The 17088-nt window shown below is 38.4% G+C and overlaps 1 protein-coding gene across 2 annotated transcripts in view; it reads right to left on the reverse strand.

The window, feature by feature from the left end:
• The window catches only part of Angpt1 (angiopoietin 1), a 255848-nt gene that overhangs the window by 86418 nt on the left and 152342 nt on the right, over positions 1–17088 (reverse strand). For both annotated transcript variants that reach the window (XM_045144118.1, XM_045144119.1), the window contains exon 3: positions 10983–11104. In XM_045144118.1, coding sequence (XP_045000053.1) covers positions 10983–11104 — 122 coding nt within the window. The remainder of the gene's footprint in view (positions 1–10982; positions 11105–17088) is intronic.

Raw genomic sequence — 17088 nt, forward strand, 5'->3', positions numbered from 1 at the left:
TCCCTTAAACTGATTTTTGGCAGGATTGTTTTTCTCAGAAATGAGAAAGATAATTAATACAGAAATAAATAGAAGAAATAAACCTAGCATTTAAAACAATATTTATCCAAGGCATAGTAATGCATGCTTGTAATCCCCAGCACTTGGGAAGCTAATGTAAAAAGATCACTGTAAGTTTAAGATCAGCCTGAGACTACATAGTACATTCTAGATCAGACTAGGTTAGTGTAAGACCCTACCTTGAAAAATGAAAACCAAAAATGAATAAACAAAGAAAATAATATATTTCAAACCAATATGCACACAGCATGCAAATATGGATATGTGTGAAAGTATGAATGGAGATGTATTTAAACACAAATTTATGTATGTTCTGTAGACTTCTTTAGATGTTAATGTCTTTTTTAGAAGAGTCTGAAGCAGTTGGCACAAATATTCAGTTGTGAAATTAGGGTGAGTATGACCTACAATTGTATATACATGTGTGTAATAACTAATCTGTCTTACTTTTAAAACGTTGTAAGAGGAGTACATATCCATGAGTCTATAGTGGACTGCGTAGATGCTGTTCAGAAACTTAAAATCTAGATTAATAACCCTGGGTTTCACATAGCAAACCTCTGTATACTCTACAATGTTGGAATGCTATGAATATGATCTTCTTTATTTATTATAAGAACAATTAATATATTTATAATATTTAATGCAAACACAAAATTAGTCTTTTCCTTTAAAATATTGTTAGTCTTGTGTAAGTCCATGCATATTAAAATGTCATATGTTGGGATAGACTCACTGGGAAGTTGGCCATTTCCTTATTCATTCAACATTCAAAGAAACATTTAAGCTGTCTGTACTATGTGAGGAGATTTGTTCTTGGAAGTGGGAAGACAATGGCAAACAAAACTCACACTATTCAGAAAGTCACTGCCTAATACTAAAAATACAGATGAATAAACACTCATGCCCACTCCCATAAACATAGATGTTAATAGGATAAATGAAATATTGAGGGGAGCAGACACAGTGCTAGCATATAAATTATAATGAAAAAAAAAAACTATCCAGACAAGTGAGTGATGGGTTATTGGAGAAAGTAGTATGTATACTCATATTTCAAGGGTGAACAAGAATTTGCCAGCCAAATAAGAAATGCCAGCCATGTTAAATCATGCAAGCATCAAATTTGTCTGGAATAAGATCATGTGTTTAATGTGATACCAGCAACCAACATGATTACACACAGCTTTGCCCGTCAGACGCTGTTCAGTGCCTTGTCCACAGGCCCTCAGTCTTCTCCTCAGCATCACACAGTACTGGTGTCATGATCCCCACATTACATGTTAGAAGATAAACCTCAGAGAATCTAAGTAACTTGCCCAAAGTCCCACAAATCATGTACTGTGGTTAGTGAGAGCGGGGATAGAGCAAGGTTAAACCCAGGCAGCCTACCTCACAGGACCTGCTCAGAGATATGAGGCTACACTTTCTGAAAGTAAAGACTAATGGAGGCACAGCTACAAAATCATCAGGCCATGTACTGTGTCCCCTGCTCAGGAACGTGCACTTCCTGCAATTAGTGACAGGGAATCCTCTGAGAGTGGGTCAGTTTTAAAAGGGAAATCATATCTCTTAATTATAGGTAAATGAGTTTACTAGAGTTCTGAGAGTTAATGGGAGCTTGATTTTAGGCATAGTCAATGTTAATAGAAAGGAGGGGAAGGGGTTTTCCTTCAACAGTCTATGGCTTTTATTTGCCCTTATAGGAAGCTTTTGTCCTAACTAGGTTCTCTCTCTCTCTCTCTCTCTCTCTCTCTCTCTTTCTCTCTCTCTCTCTTTTTCGTAAGTACAATTAAAACTATTTTTTGTATGTATTTGAGAGAGAAAAAGAGGTAGACAGAGAGTGAATGAGCACCAGGGCTTCTAGCCACTGCAAACGAACTCCAGACACATGTGTAAACTTGTACATCTTGTTTGCATGGGCACTAGGGAATCAATCCTGTGTCCTTAGGCTTCACAGGCAGGCACCATAGCTGCTAAGCCATCTCTCCAGTCCTTAATTACACTTTTTAACTAGTTATAAAAGAAGTGAGTTTCCTTTTACACATCATCTTAACTTTTGATTTGTTTATCCCACCATATTAGTTCTGATCCCATTTAGTCAGAGAAGCTTATTTTGCAGTTGCATGTGACTATTGAGTAGAGACAAAACTCACCCAAATGGTGAGAATCAGTGATGCTGAGACATCAGTAGCATCCCTTCCAAGATTCAAAAAACATTGCAAAAGAGGAGGCATCAAGATTATAAGAACCACAGGATGGGAAGGAACACTGCGAGACATTATCTTCTGGACACAAAATGACCAGTACATTATGACCTCATAGTGGCTGTTTAATTTCACAAAAATAAATTCATTGATATCGTGACATGGATGATGAAAGAAGGGTGTAAAGTCATTATAACAGAGGAAGGTTTTGTGGAAAGGAGTCCAGTGAAGAGTGACGGGCAAGGTGGGGAACAAAAGGAGGTATATGGAAGTGGTTATGATCAAATTATATTAATTTCATGTAGGAAAACTATCACTTAAAAAAGGATAATATGGGTTGGAAAAGTATTTCAGAGCCAGAAATCAGCAATCTCAGCAAAGTTTGGTAAGTTGTAGAGGATCAGAAGAGAAGAATTTAGTTGGCCAATGGGTTCTCAGTTTGATAAGAAATCAATTTTACTCTAATATCCTGGCTCTATTGAAAATGAAAATAAGGTACATGCTATATGCCATTGAATTGATAATGTAAGAAATGAAAAGGAAAATAAAGATAATTCTCTCTTCAATTATAGTTATAAGAAATATAGTCAATCATGGGGGTGCATGTCTTTAATTCCAACACTAGAGAGGCTGGAGTCAGGAGGACTGCCATTATTTTGAGGCTACCCTGAGACTACAAAGTGAATTCTAGGTCAGCCTGGGCTAGGGTGAGAATCTACCTCAAAATACCAAAAAGAAGGAGGAGGAGGAGGAGAAGAGAAGGAGGAAGAGGAGGAGGAGCAAGAGAAAGAAGAGGAGGAGGGCTGGAGAGATGGCTTAGCAGTTAAGGCATTTGTCTGCAAAGCCAAAGGTTACCAATTTGACTCTCCAGAACCCACATAAGCCAGATGCACAAGGGGCACATGCATCTGGAGTTTGTTTGCAGTGGCTGGAGGCTCTGGTGTGCCCATTCTCTCTCTCCCAGTCTCTCTCTCTCTGTCTCTCTTTCATAAATAAATAAATAAATATTTTTTTAAACAGAAGAGGAAAAGGAAGAAGGTGAAGGAGAGGAGGAGGGAGAAGGGGAAGAAGAAGAAGAAGAGGAGGAGGAGGAGGAAGAAGAAGGAGAAGAAGAGAGTAGCAATTTTCTTTTTCTTTTGCAGTGCTGAGTATAAACCCAGGGACTTGTTCATGCCAGGCAGGCACACACTCTACCACTCAGCACATCCCCAGCCCTTCCCAAGTACTATGTATCTTAAGGCACTTTTCTTTGTTTCCCTACACAGTTAATATAATTAAACCTAGGCAAATTTCTATTGTTAGAAGTTAGCAAGGTTTTTCTCCAATATTTTCTAAAGATATTATCAAATGAAAGAGCTTTAATTTAGAAGGCTTTTCATTTTTTCAGGTATATTAAATATAAGAGCATCAATACTTTACTAATTATTAGGAAAATGTGTAAAACTTAATTTTGTATCTTGGTATTGCACAAGCTTCAATCACTCAAAGTTAATTAATTTAATAATTACCCACAATTCCAATTTCAAGATAGATGAGGCTTGTCAAATAAGTTCAGTGAATTCCCAATGTAAAATGAATGATTTATATCTCCTACTTCAATATTAGGACCAAATAATGATCTGTACAGTGGTAGGCCAAAAACAACCAGTCTACCTCTTTCTTCTCATTTTTATTTGTTTGTGTTAAGAAACTAACTTGACAACTACATCAATTATGCCTCAGGCTTCATGATGCTAGAGAAAATTTTTATGATAATGCAGAAAATTATCTTGGAGTTCAGTGCTGATTTTGACACATATTAGCTCTTTGGTCATAGGCTAGTTATTTGCCCCTGTGAGCTTGAGCTATTTTAATGAGTAAAATGCAAATAAGCCATACTTCGTAGGACTATATGGAGAATTATCAATAATGAATGAATTGCATCTGACATATGCATTCACATTATTAATAGATAGTGAGGGAGCAGTGGATACTGTTGGCACTATGTTGAAATTCCTGTCAAATTCTCAGTTCCATTTCATTTTGGTCTTACTGGACATTTTCCCTAAACTTTCCTCTGAGTACTTAACACAATTATCAAGAAAGCCTGTGAATTCCATTCTTGTATACATGCATGTGCATTTCCCTTCTAGAATACACTGTAGTAGTGGAAAGATTTCTCCTAGGATGTCCTTTTGCCTGGCTATGTTCCCACTTCAGAAAATGTTAAGCTTAAGTCAGAAATCGTTGCCTTAAAACCTGGACACGTGACTCATCCTTACAGTAAGTAGTTCAACTGTAGGGAAATTCCTTGTGGCATCTTTCCTTGCATGCCTCTGTTCCCCATTGCCTTTGAACAGAAAGAAGCACTGGGAGAATGAAGTAAAAGATGGCAACCATGTGTCCCAGTGTGAACTCATAGCAACTCCCTCATAAGCAAGGTCAAATGTTTTGCCATTTATTTGCATTCATAGATGTGCAATTTCAAATATGTATTTGAGTTATAAGTCTTTTCTTTCTTTCTTTCTTTATTTGACAGAAAAAGGGAGAAAGAGAGAGAAAATGGGTGTGTCATGGCCTCTGCCACTGCAAAAGAACTGTGACCCCTTGTACATCTGGCTAACATGGGTTCTGGAAAATCAAACCTGGGTCCTTTGGCTTTGTAGGCAAACACCTTAACTGCTAAGCCATCCCTCCAGCCCTCTTATTTATTTTTTAAATACTTTATTCATGAGAGAGAGAATGGGAATGCCAGGGATTCTAGCCATCGCAAACTCTAGACACTTGCACCACCGTGTGCATCTGGTTACGTGGGTTCTGTGAAATAGAATTGGGGTCCTTAGGCTTCCCTGCAAATGCCTTAACTGCTAAGTTATCTCTCCAGCCCTTAAGTCTCTTATTTCTAACTATTTTTTTTCCTTGAGGCAAGAGCAGGTTTTGACATAAGGGAGCATCCATCAAAGGAAAATTAAGACTTCCTAAAGAAAACCAATGGGAAGAGTCTTTAAGTCACCACCATTAGAGTGTTTGAAAAGGAAATAGTAAAGTGGATGTTGCTAACCCTATTCTTGCTTTGTGCCTTGGGGTATTTAGAGGATAAATGAGTTAATCTAATGAGGCTAAAACTTCGAATTCAATCCTGCAAGTGATGTGTTTAATTTGTGCGGATGTGAGTCAGCAGGACCTCTCAGCATGACTGCAATATAATCCTCTCCATAAAATATTTTTGCTTGTTCTTGCAAGGAGTTGGAGACAGGACTAAGGACCAGCTCACCAACTTGACAGCAAAGACCCCTATTATATGCACAGTGGGTAAGTCACACACTCAGACACAGCCCTTAACATTTCTTGGGGAGGAAGCAAGTTTTAACTTAGATAATCTCCTCCTCAAAGCTCAGGCAAACCTGATCTAAAGCAGTCCTTACCGGCTATAGCCAGTAGCCATATATATATATATATATATATATATATATATACATATATATATATGTATATATATATATGTATATATATATATATATATGGTGTGTGTGTGTGTGTGTGTATATATATATATATATATATACACACATACATATATATATATATACACATTGAGTGGAAACTTTGTATGGACACATTATATGTCAGTACCACTATTTCCCTCCTCCATGCCCCCATTCCACTGAGGGCCCTCCTCAGTGAGATTGATGGTCCCTACCATGTGGTTGTGGCTTTTTTGACTTTGAGCTTTCCAATTACATGGAAGAAACACTTTCTTTGCTGTTTAGACAGTGCTTGGCAGAATTCCTCCCATTCCATTGCTCGTATGAAAATAAACAGTAATAATAAACAGAAGAGGGAAAATATGTTATGTATAACAAATGGGTATTTTTAGTTTGTTTAGAGAAAAACACTTTTTAAAGAGTAGCTCCACAAAGAATATGCCTGGCAAGAATAGATATTCTGGGCTTGGGAGATGGCTCTGTGGGTTAAGAGTACCATCACCTGCCCAATTATGAGGGTCTGATGTTGATTCCCTATCACCCATGTAAATATCTGGACATGGATACACATGCCTGTAAACCCAGCCTTGTGTGGATCACAGAATCAATGGGTCTAACTAGTTATCCAGTCTAAGTGAAAAATAGTAGCTCCCACTTTAGCAAAAGACTCCATCTCAAGGAAAAAAAAAAAAAAAAAAAAAAAAAAAAACAGGAAGAATTATATGGGAATGGACATCTGACTTTTTCTTCTGGCCTCTGTATGCTTTCAGTCTGGGGAACATCTGTACACACTTGTGGTTATTCACTCCCACCCACCCAATACATCACTAAAAGATATCCCACCAACACTACAATACATGCATTTGATACTTAACAGGAAGACAGAGAACTACAGATACACAACAATGCCAAGAGCTTCAGTAGATAGAAAAATATATATATTATCGTGAAGCATGTGTGGAATACTGCCATATTTGCAGGGTTCAGACTCAAAAAATCAAATAGGTACTGAGTAGGAATAAAAGTTCCAATTTTATTACCATGAGCACAGAAATGAAAGCCAAATGAGAATTTAAGTGACTGACTTCCCTGTGCTTTGCCTACATGACTAGAAAAAAAAAATGCTATAAGGTAGAAGTTATCCTTAGCAATAAATGATGTAATTTACATATGGAAGGAAACTTGAGTTTTCAGTAGAAATTAGAATTTAATTAGGAGATAAACATTTTCAGCTAAAGGAATATATATCAGGAATCAGATTTCCCTAAGCAACTACTACATGAGAAGTCCTTTAACCTTGGTCCAAAGTAGCATTCTTTTGAGAAGGCACCCTGACTCAGTTTTACTGACAGAATAGGGAAAACAGTTGTCATCAGTCTGCCTATATAGTGTGATCCTATTCATAAAATACTCCATTTCGTTTTGCCAAGGAGGTGGGTGAGGCTCCTAGTTGCTGGCTCTCCCACTAAGTGGTGAAGGCATTTAGTGCATTCAAAAGCAGTCAGTCTGGCTTGAGAGATGGCTTAGCAGTTAAGGGGCTTGTCGGCAAAGCCAAAGGGCTCAGTTTCAATTCCTCAGGATCCACCTAAGCCAGGTACACAAAGTGACACATGCCTCTGGAGTTCATATGCAGTGGCTGGAGGCCCTGATGCACCCATTCTCTTTCTCTCTTTTTCTCCCTCCCTCACCCTCTCTCTCTCTTTTTCTCATAAAAAAAAAGGCAGTAAATCACCCACCCAGACACACCCCATGACATTCCTTAGGGTAAAAGCAAAGTGTAACTTAAATAATGTTGTCATTTTTAGGGACATGTAGAAACATGTAATAAAGTGAAAGCATATCCTAGGGATAATTCTTCAATAAGAAATGATGCTGTATTACAAAACAAAACAAAACAAACACCTGTCATCTGCAGGAAAATATGTACAATTGGAGAGAATTATATTAAGCAAATTAGTTCAGTCTCAGAAAGATAAATATCATATGGACTTTTTTTCATTTGTGGTTCCTAGTTCTATGTAGATAAAATTAGATATATATGTATGCTATGAAAGTAGAAGTAAAATTGTCTGAGGAAACAATGGAGGGTAACAGTAATAGGAGGAGGGAGGTAGGATAGAGGGAGATTTATAAAAAAAAGGGGGAAAATGGATTGAGCAGGAAGATGATGAACTGACAATATATACTTGTATGACAATTTAAAAATAAAACAGGGGCTGTGAAGATGGCCCAGTGAGTAAGTGTGCTTGCTTGCTGTGCCACACTGAAGGACTCAGAAAGCCTGATTCCCACTGAGTTCTATTCCCCACACCCAGTAAACAGCTAGGAATTGCTGTGCAAACCTGAAACCCCAATCCTGCAGGAAGCAGAGAGTGGTGAATCACTGTATCTCACTGGTCAGCCAGTCTAACTGAAAATGGCAGTGCTAGGTTTGGAGACAGAGTTTGTTTCAAGGAAACAAACAGATGAGGGTTAGAAGAGGTCCTCTGACCTCCTCTGGCCTCTGCATACATGTACATGAAGCAAACATATCTGCACATACACGTGTGTGTGCAAGTATACAACACATACACACACACCACCACCTCCAAAAAGACCACCACAAGATCAACATAGTATAAAAAGGAGATAAATTTCCAAAAGAATTAAAAAGCAGACTGGGAAGAACAAATCAAATATTTTTTTAAAAAAAGAAGAACAAAATATTAAGAATTAAGAGAAAGAGAGAAGAGGGAGAATGACACCTTAGCATAACTGACAGCTAAGGATGGCACTTGTTTTGCTATTGTTTTAATTAGGAATCAGGCCTTCTATGCTTCTTGCTTGACGTTACGCTATCCTGACAGCCAAAGTGTAAAATGCAAACCAGTAGACCGTGCGCACATCAGAGAGGGAACACTATGGATGTAAGTCACTGCTAGTCACTTTTTAAAAATATAAATCACAGGTAAGAACAAACCTCCTGAGAAAGCCTCCCTGGATTGTACCTACAAAACAAAATATCATGCAACTGCAAGGAATTGTTTATGGCAGGATATGTCTTGTGAAAATTCACTTAGATATAATATTTAGAAACTATCCAGCACTTTTTCTGGGATGGGACTGTAGGTCTAAATTTTCCTTTGTATATTTTCCCCGTTTTCTGCAAGAATGTGAGCTATTTTTATAATCCTATAAACAAATAATGACTCAGAAAAATAAGGTAACACTGTTGGTCTACAGAATCAAAATTCTTGGATAAAACTTTCTCAGTAGATCTTAAAATGCATGCCTGCAAGTGGGGCTCACTTTAGCCACAGAATGGAAGTGTATGCTGGTCACCCTAAATTTAGGGTCAGTGAAGGAAATTATACCTTCAACATCCGTGTGCATTTCCAGTTTCTGTGATACTACGGTAGGTTAAGTGGAGATTTTCAACAGGATTTTCAATTCCTGCTATGTTGTCAGAACAGGGTCAAGTGCCTGTCAAGTTTATTTTTAGTTACACAGCTTACCCCATATCATTTGACAAGGATAAATAAACGAAAACTTAGACATACAAGTCATAGTGCATGAGTGACCCCACTCCGATACTATGACAACAACTAGATTTATTTTATTCAGGCAGAAGTTTAATTTGTAACTGCTGGCTTTGAGGTCCACTTTTAGCATGAGATTGGGAAAATCCTTTTGGGATGTAGATTATTTGAGAGAATCTAATGTTAAGGTTGAAAGGGGTACATTAGTACCCAAGAAACCTGGATTATATTTTTAGTTCTGTCATTAGCTAGCTTTATGATGTTAGACAAGTCAATAACATTTCTGAGTATCTAGTCCCCCTATAGGAAGATAACCAACAATTCTCTGAAGTGCTTCCCTTGATTAAAAGATAGCAGATGGGCTGGAGAGATGGCTTAGCAATTAAGCACTTGCCTGTGAAGCCTAAGGACCCCGGTTCGAGGCTCGGTTCCCCAGGTCCCACGTTAGCCAGATGCACAAGGGGGTACACGCATCTGGAGTTCGTTTGCAGTGGCCAGAAGCCCTGGCGTGCCCATTCTCTCTCTCTCTCACTCTATCTGTCTTTGGCTCTGTGTCTGTCACTCTCAAATAAATAAATAAATAATGGACAAAAAATATTTAAAAAAAAAAAAAAAGCAGAAACTCCACTACCAGCAGCACAGGGCATTTAACTATTTTAGTGCAATGCTCTTTAACTTAGTAAAAGGAATATAAGCTGAAATTCCTTCAAGTCATTCAAATAGTCAGGGGGAAATAGAGTAAAATATGAGAAACGTGTCCTTCAGAATCAAGTGCTCTGATTAAGTTGTCCATTGCTAGAGTTGATGACTTCAAAATAAGACAGTGTTACACTCTCCCTTCCTTCAGCATCTCCATGTCCCATTGCATTTACCTGAGATGACTTCTACTTTACAAAGTGCAATGGTGTGGTCACATCAATGAATCTAATGAAAAAGAAGCTACTTCTGGAATAAGTAACTCCTCATGGAAAAATAAGATTTCCTTCCTAATTAACTTTATAAGCAAATCATTTTCTGAAAAATATAATAAATTTAGTTTCTACTACAATATCTCTGATGTTATTCATCTTGTTATTTGCAGATTGAACAATGATTCAAGAGGTTCTACCCTTTTATTAGGCTTACAAATTTGATTCTGTTGAAGACTGTCTGTGAATTTGGTCAGAAATACAATCATTTTTGTAGCCATGTTAGAATCATTACAGAAGTCAAGGCAAAAGAACTTAGAACTCAAGCATGTGAGCAACAAAACACTGATCTTATGTTGATGCACTTGTTATATCTTCCTTTCTGTTCATATTAATGTCAATTTGACTTTATATTTATTTTTAAATCATCTTCACCTTAACTTTAAAGAGTTTATAGTAAGGGCTGGAGAGATGGCTTAGTGGTTAAGCGCTTGCCTGTGAAGCCTAAGGACCCCGGTTCCAGGCTCGGTTCCCCAGGACCCACGTTAGCCAGATGCACAAGGGGGCGCAGGTGTCTGGAGTTCATTTGCAGAGACTGGAAGCCCTGGTGCGCCCATTCTCTCTCTCTCCCTCTGTCTTTCTCTCTGTGTCTGTCGCTCTCAAATAAATAAATAAAAAATTAAAAAAAATCAAAAAAAAGAGTTTATAGTAAAGTGAAAGACATATATACATATATATATACATATATACATATATATATACATATATATGTATATATATATATATATATATATGTATATATATTTGGAATAGAACATTCCTTACCTGTTTTTCTCATGAATCTTTAGAATTTCATTTGTCTGTTGAAGAAGTTGTTTCTCTAGCTTATATGTTGATAATGAATTCTCTAGAAGTTGTATTTCAAGTCGAGAAGTTTGATTTAGTACCTTAACATAAAAAATTAAACATTTAATTTTTATTCACAAAACAACTGAGTTTTTGTTATCATTTTCTTATTCTTAAATGATATTTTTCTAAAGCAAGAAGCAACATGGTATACATTTAGACTTTGAGATTGAAGTTGCAGGTGAATTATTAAATTGATTTATCTATCTCAAATTTGGTGTCCTGAAACCCTATGATACCCTACTGCAGTAGTTGTATTATAAATCCCTAACATTGGGCTGGAGAGATGGCTTAGCAGTTAAGCGCTTGACTGTGACACCTAAGGACCCCGGTTCGAGGCTCGGTTCCCCAGGTCCCACGTTAGCCAGATGCACAAGGGGGCACATGCATCTGGAGTTCATTTGCAGAGGCTGGAAGCCCTGGCGCGCCCATTCTCTCTCTCCCTCTATCTGTCTTTCTCTCTGTGTCTTTCGCTCTCAAATAAATAAATAAATAAAATTTTAAAAAAATAAAAATAAATAAATCCCTAACATTTATATGTACGATGTGATTATTAGCACAAGGTTTTACATATTGTGGATCACTGAGAATAGGTAGGAGGCATATAAGATATACTTGCTCAAACACATCACCTTACAAACACTAATTGGAACTGTATATAATCAGGCTGTGGAGATCACTCAGTGGATGAAGTACTTGCTATGAAAATGTGAGACCCTGAGTTAGGATCCCAGAAACCAAGTAAAGTTAGCTAAGTACTTACACCTATAATGCTAACATCCTTAAAGTGATATGGGAGGTGGAGATAGGAGAATACTTGGTATACCCAAAACCGAACAATAAAGAGAGCTGGGAAGATGGCTCAGCAGTGAAATGTCCTTGCTTGCAGAGCCTACTGGCCTGGAGTTTAGTTCTAAAAGCCATTCATGTAAGCCAGAAGAGAACAACAAATAGACCCAGTTTCCAACAAGGTAGACAGTGAGGGTCAATATTCAAGGTTGTCCTCAGCCCTCAACACAGGCCCTGTGACACACACACTCACACACTTGTGTACAGGCACATTATACACACCACACACACACAACCACACGATGATTTACAATATAAATATGTAAAGTCAAGAAAATTTAGAAATATTTAGGATCATACATATATTATAGGCCTCTCATAATAGTGTATGCCTGCCTTTCCTGATGTCATCTCACCTATTTGCTGGCCATGCCACTTTATGAATAAGGAAAATGAGCTTTAGAGAGTTCCAAATTCACAGAGGAACTAAGATTAAAGACACCCTTTTTTTTTGGTGGGGGGGGGGAGTGCTTACAGGAAACTAAAAAGAGGTTGTGTTAATTAATAGAAGCCTCAATTGCAGACTGCCATAGAAACAGATCCAAAATCTTACCAACTCCACTGCTCTGGGTTCTCAAGAGACTGTCAATGTTCAACTCCTTTCTGACTCCAAGAGAGACCTCTGCTACTTGTCAGGTGTTAATATGACATGTCTATGAGCTTTGTACCCAAGCTTATCATTCTCCAAGCAAAGGTCACTCACTGTAATCCTAGCTGATTATCTTCATCTGTGTCAGTGTTCTTTCGCTCTCTGTGATGATCATCTCTCGGTTTCTTCATTATGGAGGTTTACAAAGTAAGGAAGGGGGTAGATTGGTTTTTAGAAGCTCCTTATATTATTTTAAATGTTTAGAACCATGACATTTTTCTTAAAACTATTTATTAAAAGTGACCAGAGAAGACTTTTTCAGGATCTGTATCAATGTACAGGGTCTTACCCCTAAGAATGGCAATGTGAGAGCTTTCTTCTGTTCTTGTGACAGGGCTAAGTCTGGTTATATAGGATGTACAGAGAGTCTGAAAATATACTGAAATGTTTATGGTCCAGCTAGGGCTACATGAGATTATATTTAAGAAGAGTTGTGTTTGCAGGAGGATGGAGAAGGAACTAGGGGGTAAGGATAGGATCTAAAGTGAGGATAAAGATAAGTCCTAAAGATAAGATCTGTCCATGTACAAGCATGGATGGTTCTTAGGAGGGCTTCACTCTCCTTACCCTCATCTTAGCCCAGTAGCAAATTGTATAATAGGGGCCTGAGGAAAGGGGTTGGGTGGAGGAGAGAATGGTGAAATGAGCTAGCTATACTTTTAAAAAGGTTAAAAATTGCCACATAGTCTCACTCATCTACAGCACCTAACCTGAATCTATCCAAGGTACCTTACATACTCAGCAACCATCTTATGGACTAGACACTAGGATGGATAGGGAGGGAGGGGAGGGCATCAAAGGGGTGGGAAACACTAATCTAGACCCAAACAGCAATGGTACCATAAAATTCTACTGCCTAAAAGGCAGACCAAATGGCTGACCCTTCACCAGGCCCTTACAGGAAACACCTGAACCACAAGACACTGGAGAGGGTAGGATCAAGACTAACCTAAATCTTCTACATCTTCCCTCTCCTTCTTCTCTCTCTCTCATGTCTCTAACTCTTGTATATTAGTTATCTTTTTCCTCCTTCTCTTAGTGGGCCCTAACCTATAACTCCCAGTACCAGCATGGGGCTATCATCCACAATGAGCTTTTGATCAGACAGACATACAAGGTTTCCTAAAAGAATGACAGATTTCTGTCAGAGTACTTGATGACCCACCAAAGGTTAGTGGTAAGACCTTTCTGCTGAAGACACCATATGCAGCTGACAAGTAAAATGGAACAACATGGCTGGAAGATAGGAGAGAGTCAGTCCCCAGACAGTCAGCCTGTCTAGTGCCAGAAGGTGCTACATGGGCAACTGGGGGAAATGACCAATATCTGTCCAAGCAACTCATAGTCTAACCTACTTAGCAGCAAATAACCTGTTGTGATGCCCACACAAGTGAAATAGTGGCACTCAGCCATGGTGGGGAACCAACTGCTCTTGATTTGGCTAACTGATCCCCTCAGTGGTATGGGACCCACGGGACCCATAGCTGGTGCTAGGAAACAAGTCAGACCCATATCCAAACATAAGCCCACTCTCAAATATTAAGCTACCATCAATCATGGGCTACAAGAGGGCCTACACCTATTAAACTCTCTATTAAAAAAGTAAGGGTTATCTCATTTGTCCTGGTGCTAACTTACTCTCCTTTGGATAATCTGCTTCTCTTTTTCAGATAGATATAGATCCTAAGGAAAAAGCCACCCCATCATACCTCAAAAGGGCCCTGGCTGAAACTAAGGACAATTGGGGAAACAATCAAGGGTGCTTCTTTCCTAATGAACGGGATACCAGCACAAGGGGGAAGAAGACCAACACAGAGAAAAATCAACTCCTACCAAATCAGAGAGCCAGAGCCTCAGAGGCACACAACACCTCACCACTGAAGAAGAGCAAAAATGAACCCAACATGGCTCAGGGAAATTTTGTGGAAGAGAGGACAGAAATATGTCATATTGGAAAGAATGACATATTGGATCATGATATGCAGAGGCATTTATCATACCAATAACTGTGGGCTAACTCCACAATACACGACCCATGTACCTCAACAAGGAGGGGCCAATGGGGAGGAGGCTGGTCACGGATGAGCCTAATAATGGTACCAAACTGCCTGTATTTGCTGAATACAAAACTAATCAAAATTTTAAAAAGAAAATAATAAAAAAAGGTTAATTTCTGCGATTCATTCATACATTAAGTTGTCATGGAGATAGATCTGAGAACTACTCCAAAATCTATTGCTAATGATCACTATCAGTGTGAAATGTTTTTAAAGTTTTAAAAATTCTGTTCTATATTTATTTGCTTAAGGAATAATAGCTTTTGAAAGAAGAGTGAGGGACAGCTCACAGAAAAACAAGGTAGAGAATCTTAGTGTTGAGGCTATAGGAGATATATCTTACATCTGATAAACATACTTTTATACAGGTTAGATTTTATTTCTTTACGTATGGAATGACCATTTATAAAATCATGAAAGGGTGTGTAACACACTGTTTTCCTTAATGAAAGAACAATGCTTGACAAGTACAGAGTTAAACCCAACCTATGCACCAATTAAACACATAAATCACATCATGGTATTTCTTCTACTCTTGTTTTTAATTATTTATTTAACAAGAGAGAGAGAATGAAAGAGAGAGAATGGGTTTTCCTGGGGTCTTCAGCCACTACAGACTTCAGACAAATGCACCACCTTGTGCATCTGATTTACATGGGTCCTGGGGATTTGGACGTGGGTCCTTTGGCTTCACAGGCAAGCAGTGCTCCTTAACTGCTAAGCCATCTCTCTAGCCCACATAATGGTATTTCTATGCTAAATATGTAAATGGATTCCTTTTGTATTCATTTAAATTCCAAATCTTTAGGTCCTTAATCTGGCCTATAAGGTCTCATGTGACCAGGGTCCTGCTTACTTCTTGGATCTCAGTTCCTGTTGCTCTCTTGTGTGTTCTGCTCCAACCCCATAATCTTCTTGTTACTTCAATATTTTCATCTCAGAATCTTTGCACTCACACCTTTGTCTGCCTTGAATTCCCACCCAGCCTCAGATAGACACATGATGGGCTGCCTCTCATCAGTCACAACTTGCTCCAGGATGTTGCTTTCTGGTCATGCTCTATAAAATCACTACCCCATATTCCATCTGGTCACATGGCTAGTTTTCCTTAGAGAATCTCTACTATTGAAAGTCCTCCTGCATATTGATTCATGTACTGATTTTTTTCTTGCCCTAGTAGGATGTCAGTGACACAGGGGAAGAACTGCTCAGTTCAAGGCTGCAAAGACATCTTGACCCTAGCATAAGGTCGAACATACTGTGATATCCAACTATTGTGGTGGATGGCATGCTGTGTGCTCAGTGGGTTGTTCTTCAAGTTGGACTGTGATCAGAGAGAGGGTAAACAGGCCCACGTGGATATCCAGCTAGATTTCAACTGTAACAGCCCAAATCTAAAGTAGCATCAGAATGTGGGAAAAGAAGGCAGAGTCATCCTAAAAATCCAAAATAAGCATTGGTCATCTTGGGTCAGCTCTGTGTGTAATTGCCAATCCTTTCTCTTCTTTTCCCATTGCTGTTTTATTTCAACTGTCCCCACCGATGTATTCAAATAGGCTTGAAGTTCAAAAATGGGCAACTGAGGGGACCGTAGAGCAAACTATGATAAATTGCTCACTGCCATGCATATGTCTATAGATCCGGCTGCTTAGCAATAACCAAACTGTTCCATTAAAATGACAAAAGACATTTCCTTCCTAGTCCCAACATATCCCAAAAGCACATCGCTGGGGGAAAATTTTTAAGAGGATAGGAAAAAAGAAAAAAAAAAAAAGTAGAGTTAAGAGTATAGGGAATAAGTCCCCAAAGAATAATGTCAAATCTTAAATTTTCCAGAGTATGGCAGTAAGGAAATGTAAGATATGAAACAGAGGATTTATGTACTAAAACTTAGTTCTTCTTTAAAAAATAAAAATGAATAATAACAAACACCAGATCCTCAGAGCATGTTAGCTATGAAATTATAGACAGCTAGCTCCCTTTAATATTTTTTGAGAATATCCTTAAATTAAATTTCACATAAAATGAAAGGAAGAGATTGAGAGAAAACCCCAGAAAACTACAAAAGAAAATCTGTGTTATGTGTGTGCACATGGTATGCACATGTATGTGTAGATGTGTACATCCCATAAATGTTCATTCAGAAGCCAGTAGAGGACTTCGGTGTCCTCTAACATGCTTCTGCCGTATACCCTTGTGACCGAGTACCTCAGGAACGAGGGAGAGTGGCCAACCAATGAGACCCAGCAATCCCTCAGTCTCACTCTCCATCTATGCTGAAGTTACAGGTGTGCAGCTATGCCAGATTTTTCATGTGGGTCTTGGTGATTCAGCATAGGTCTTCATGCTTACACAACAATCGTTCTTACCCACTGAGCCATTTCCCCAGCTCCCCTTAAAAGGAAGTCACTATAACAACAAATTTACCTAAAAATCAACACTTTTGTTAGCCTATTTATTCTGAAATTAT

Source organism: Jaculus jaculus, chromosome 2 (genome assembly GCF_020740685.1).
Source record: "Jaculus jaculus isolate mJacJac1 chromosome 2, mJacJac1.mat.Y.cur, whole genome shotgun sequence".
Taxonomy (NCBI): domain Eukaryota; kingdom Metazoa; phylum Chordata; class Mammalia; order Rodentia; family Dipodidae; genus Jaculus; species Jaculus jaculus.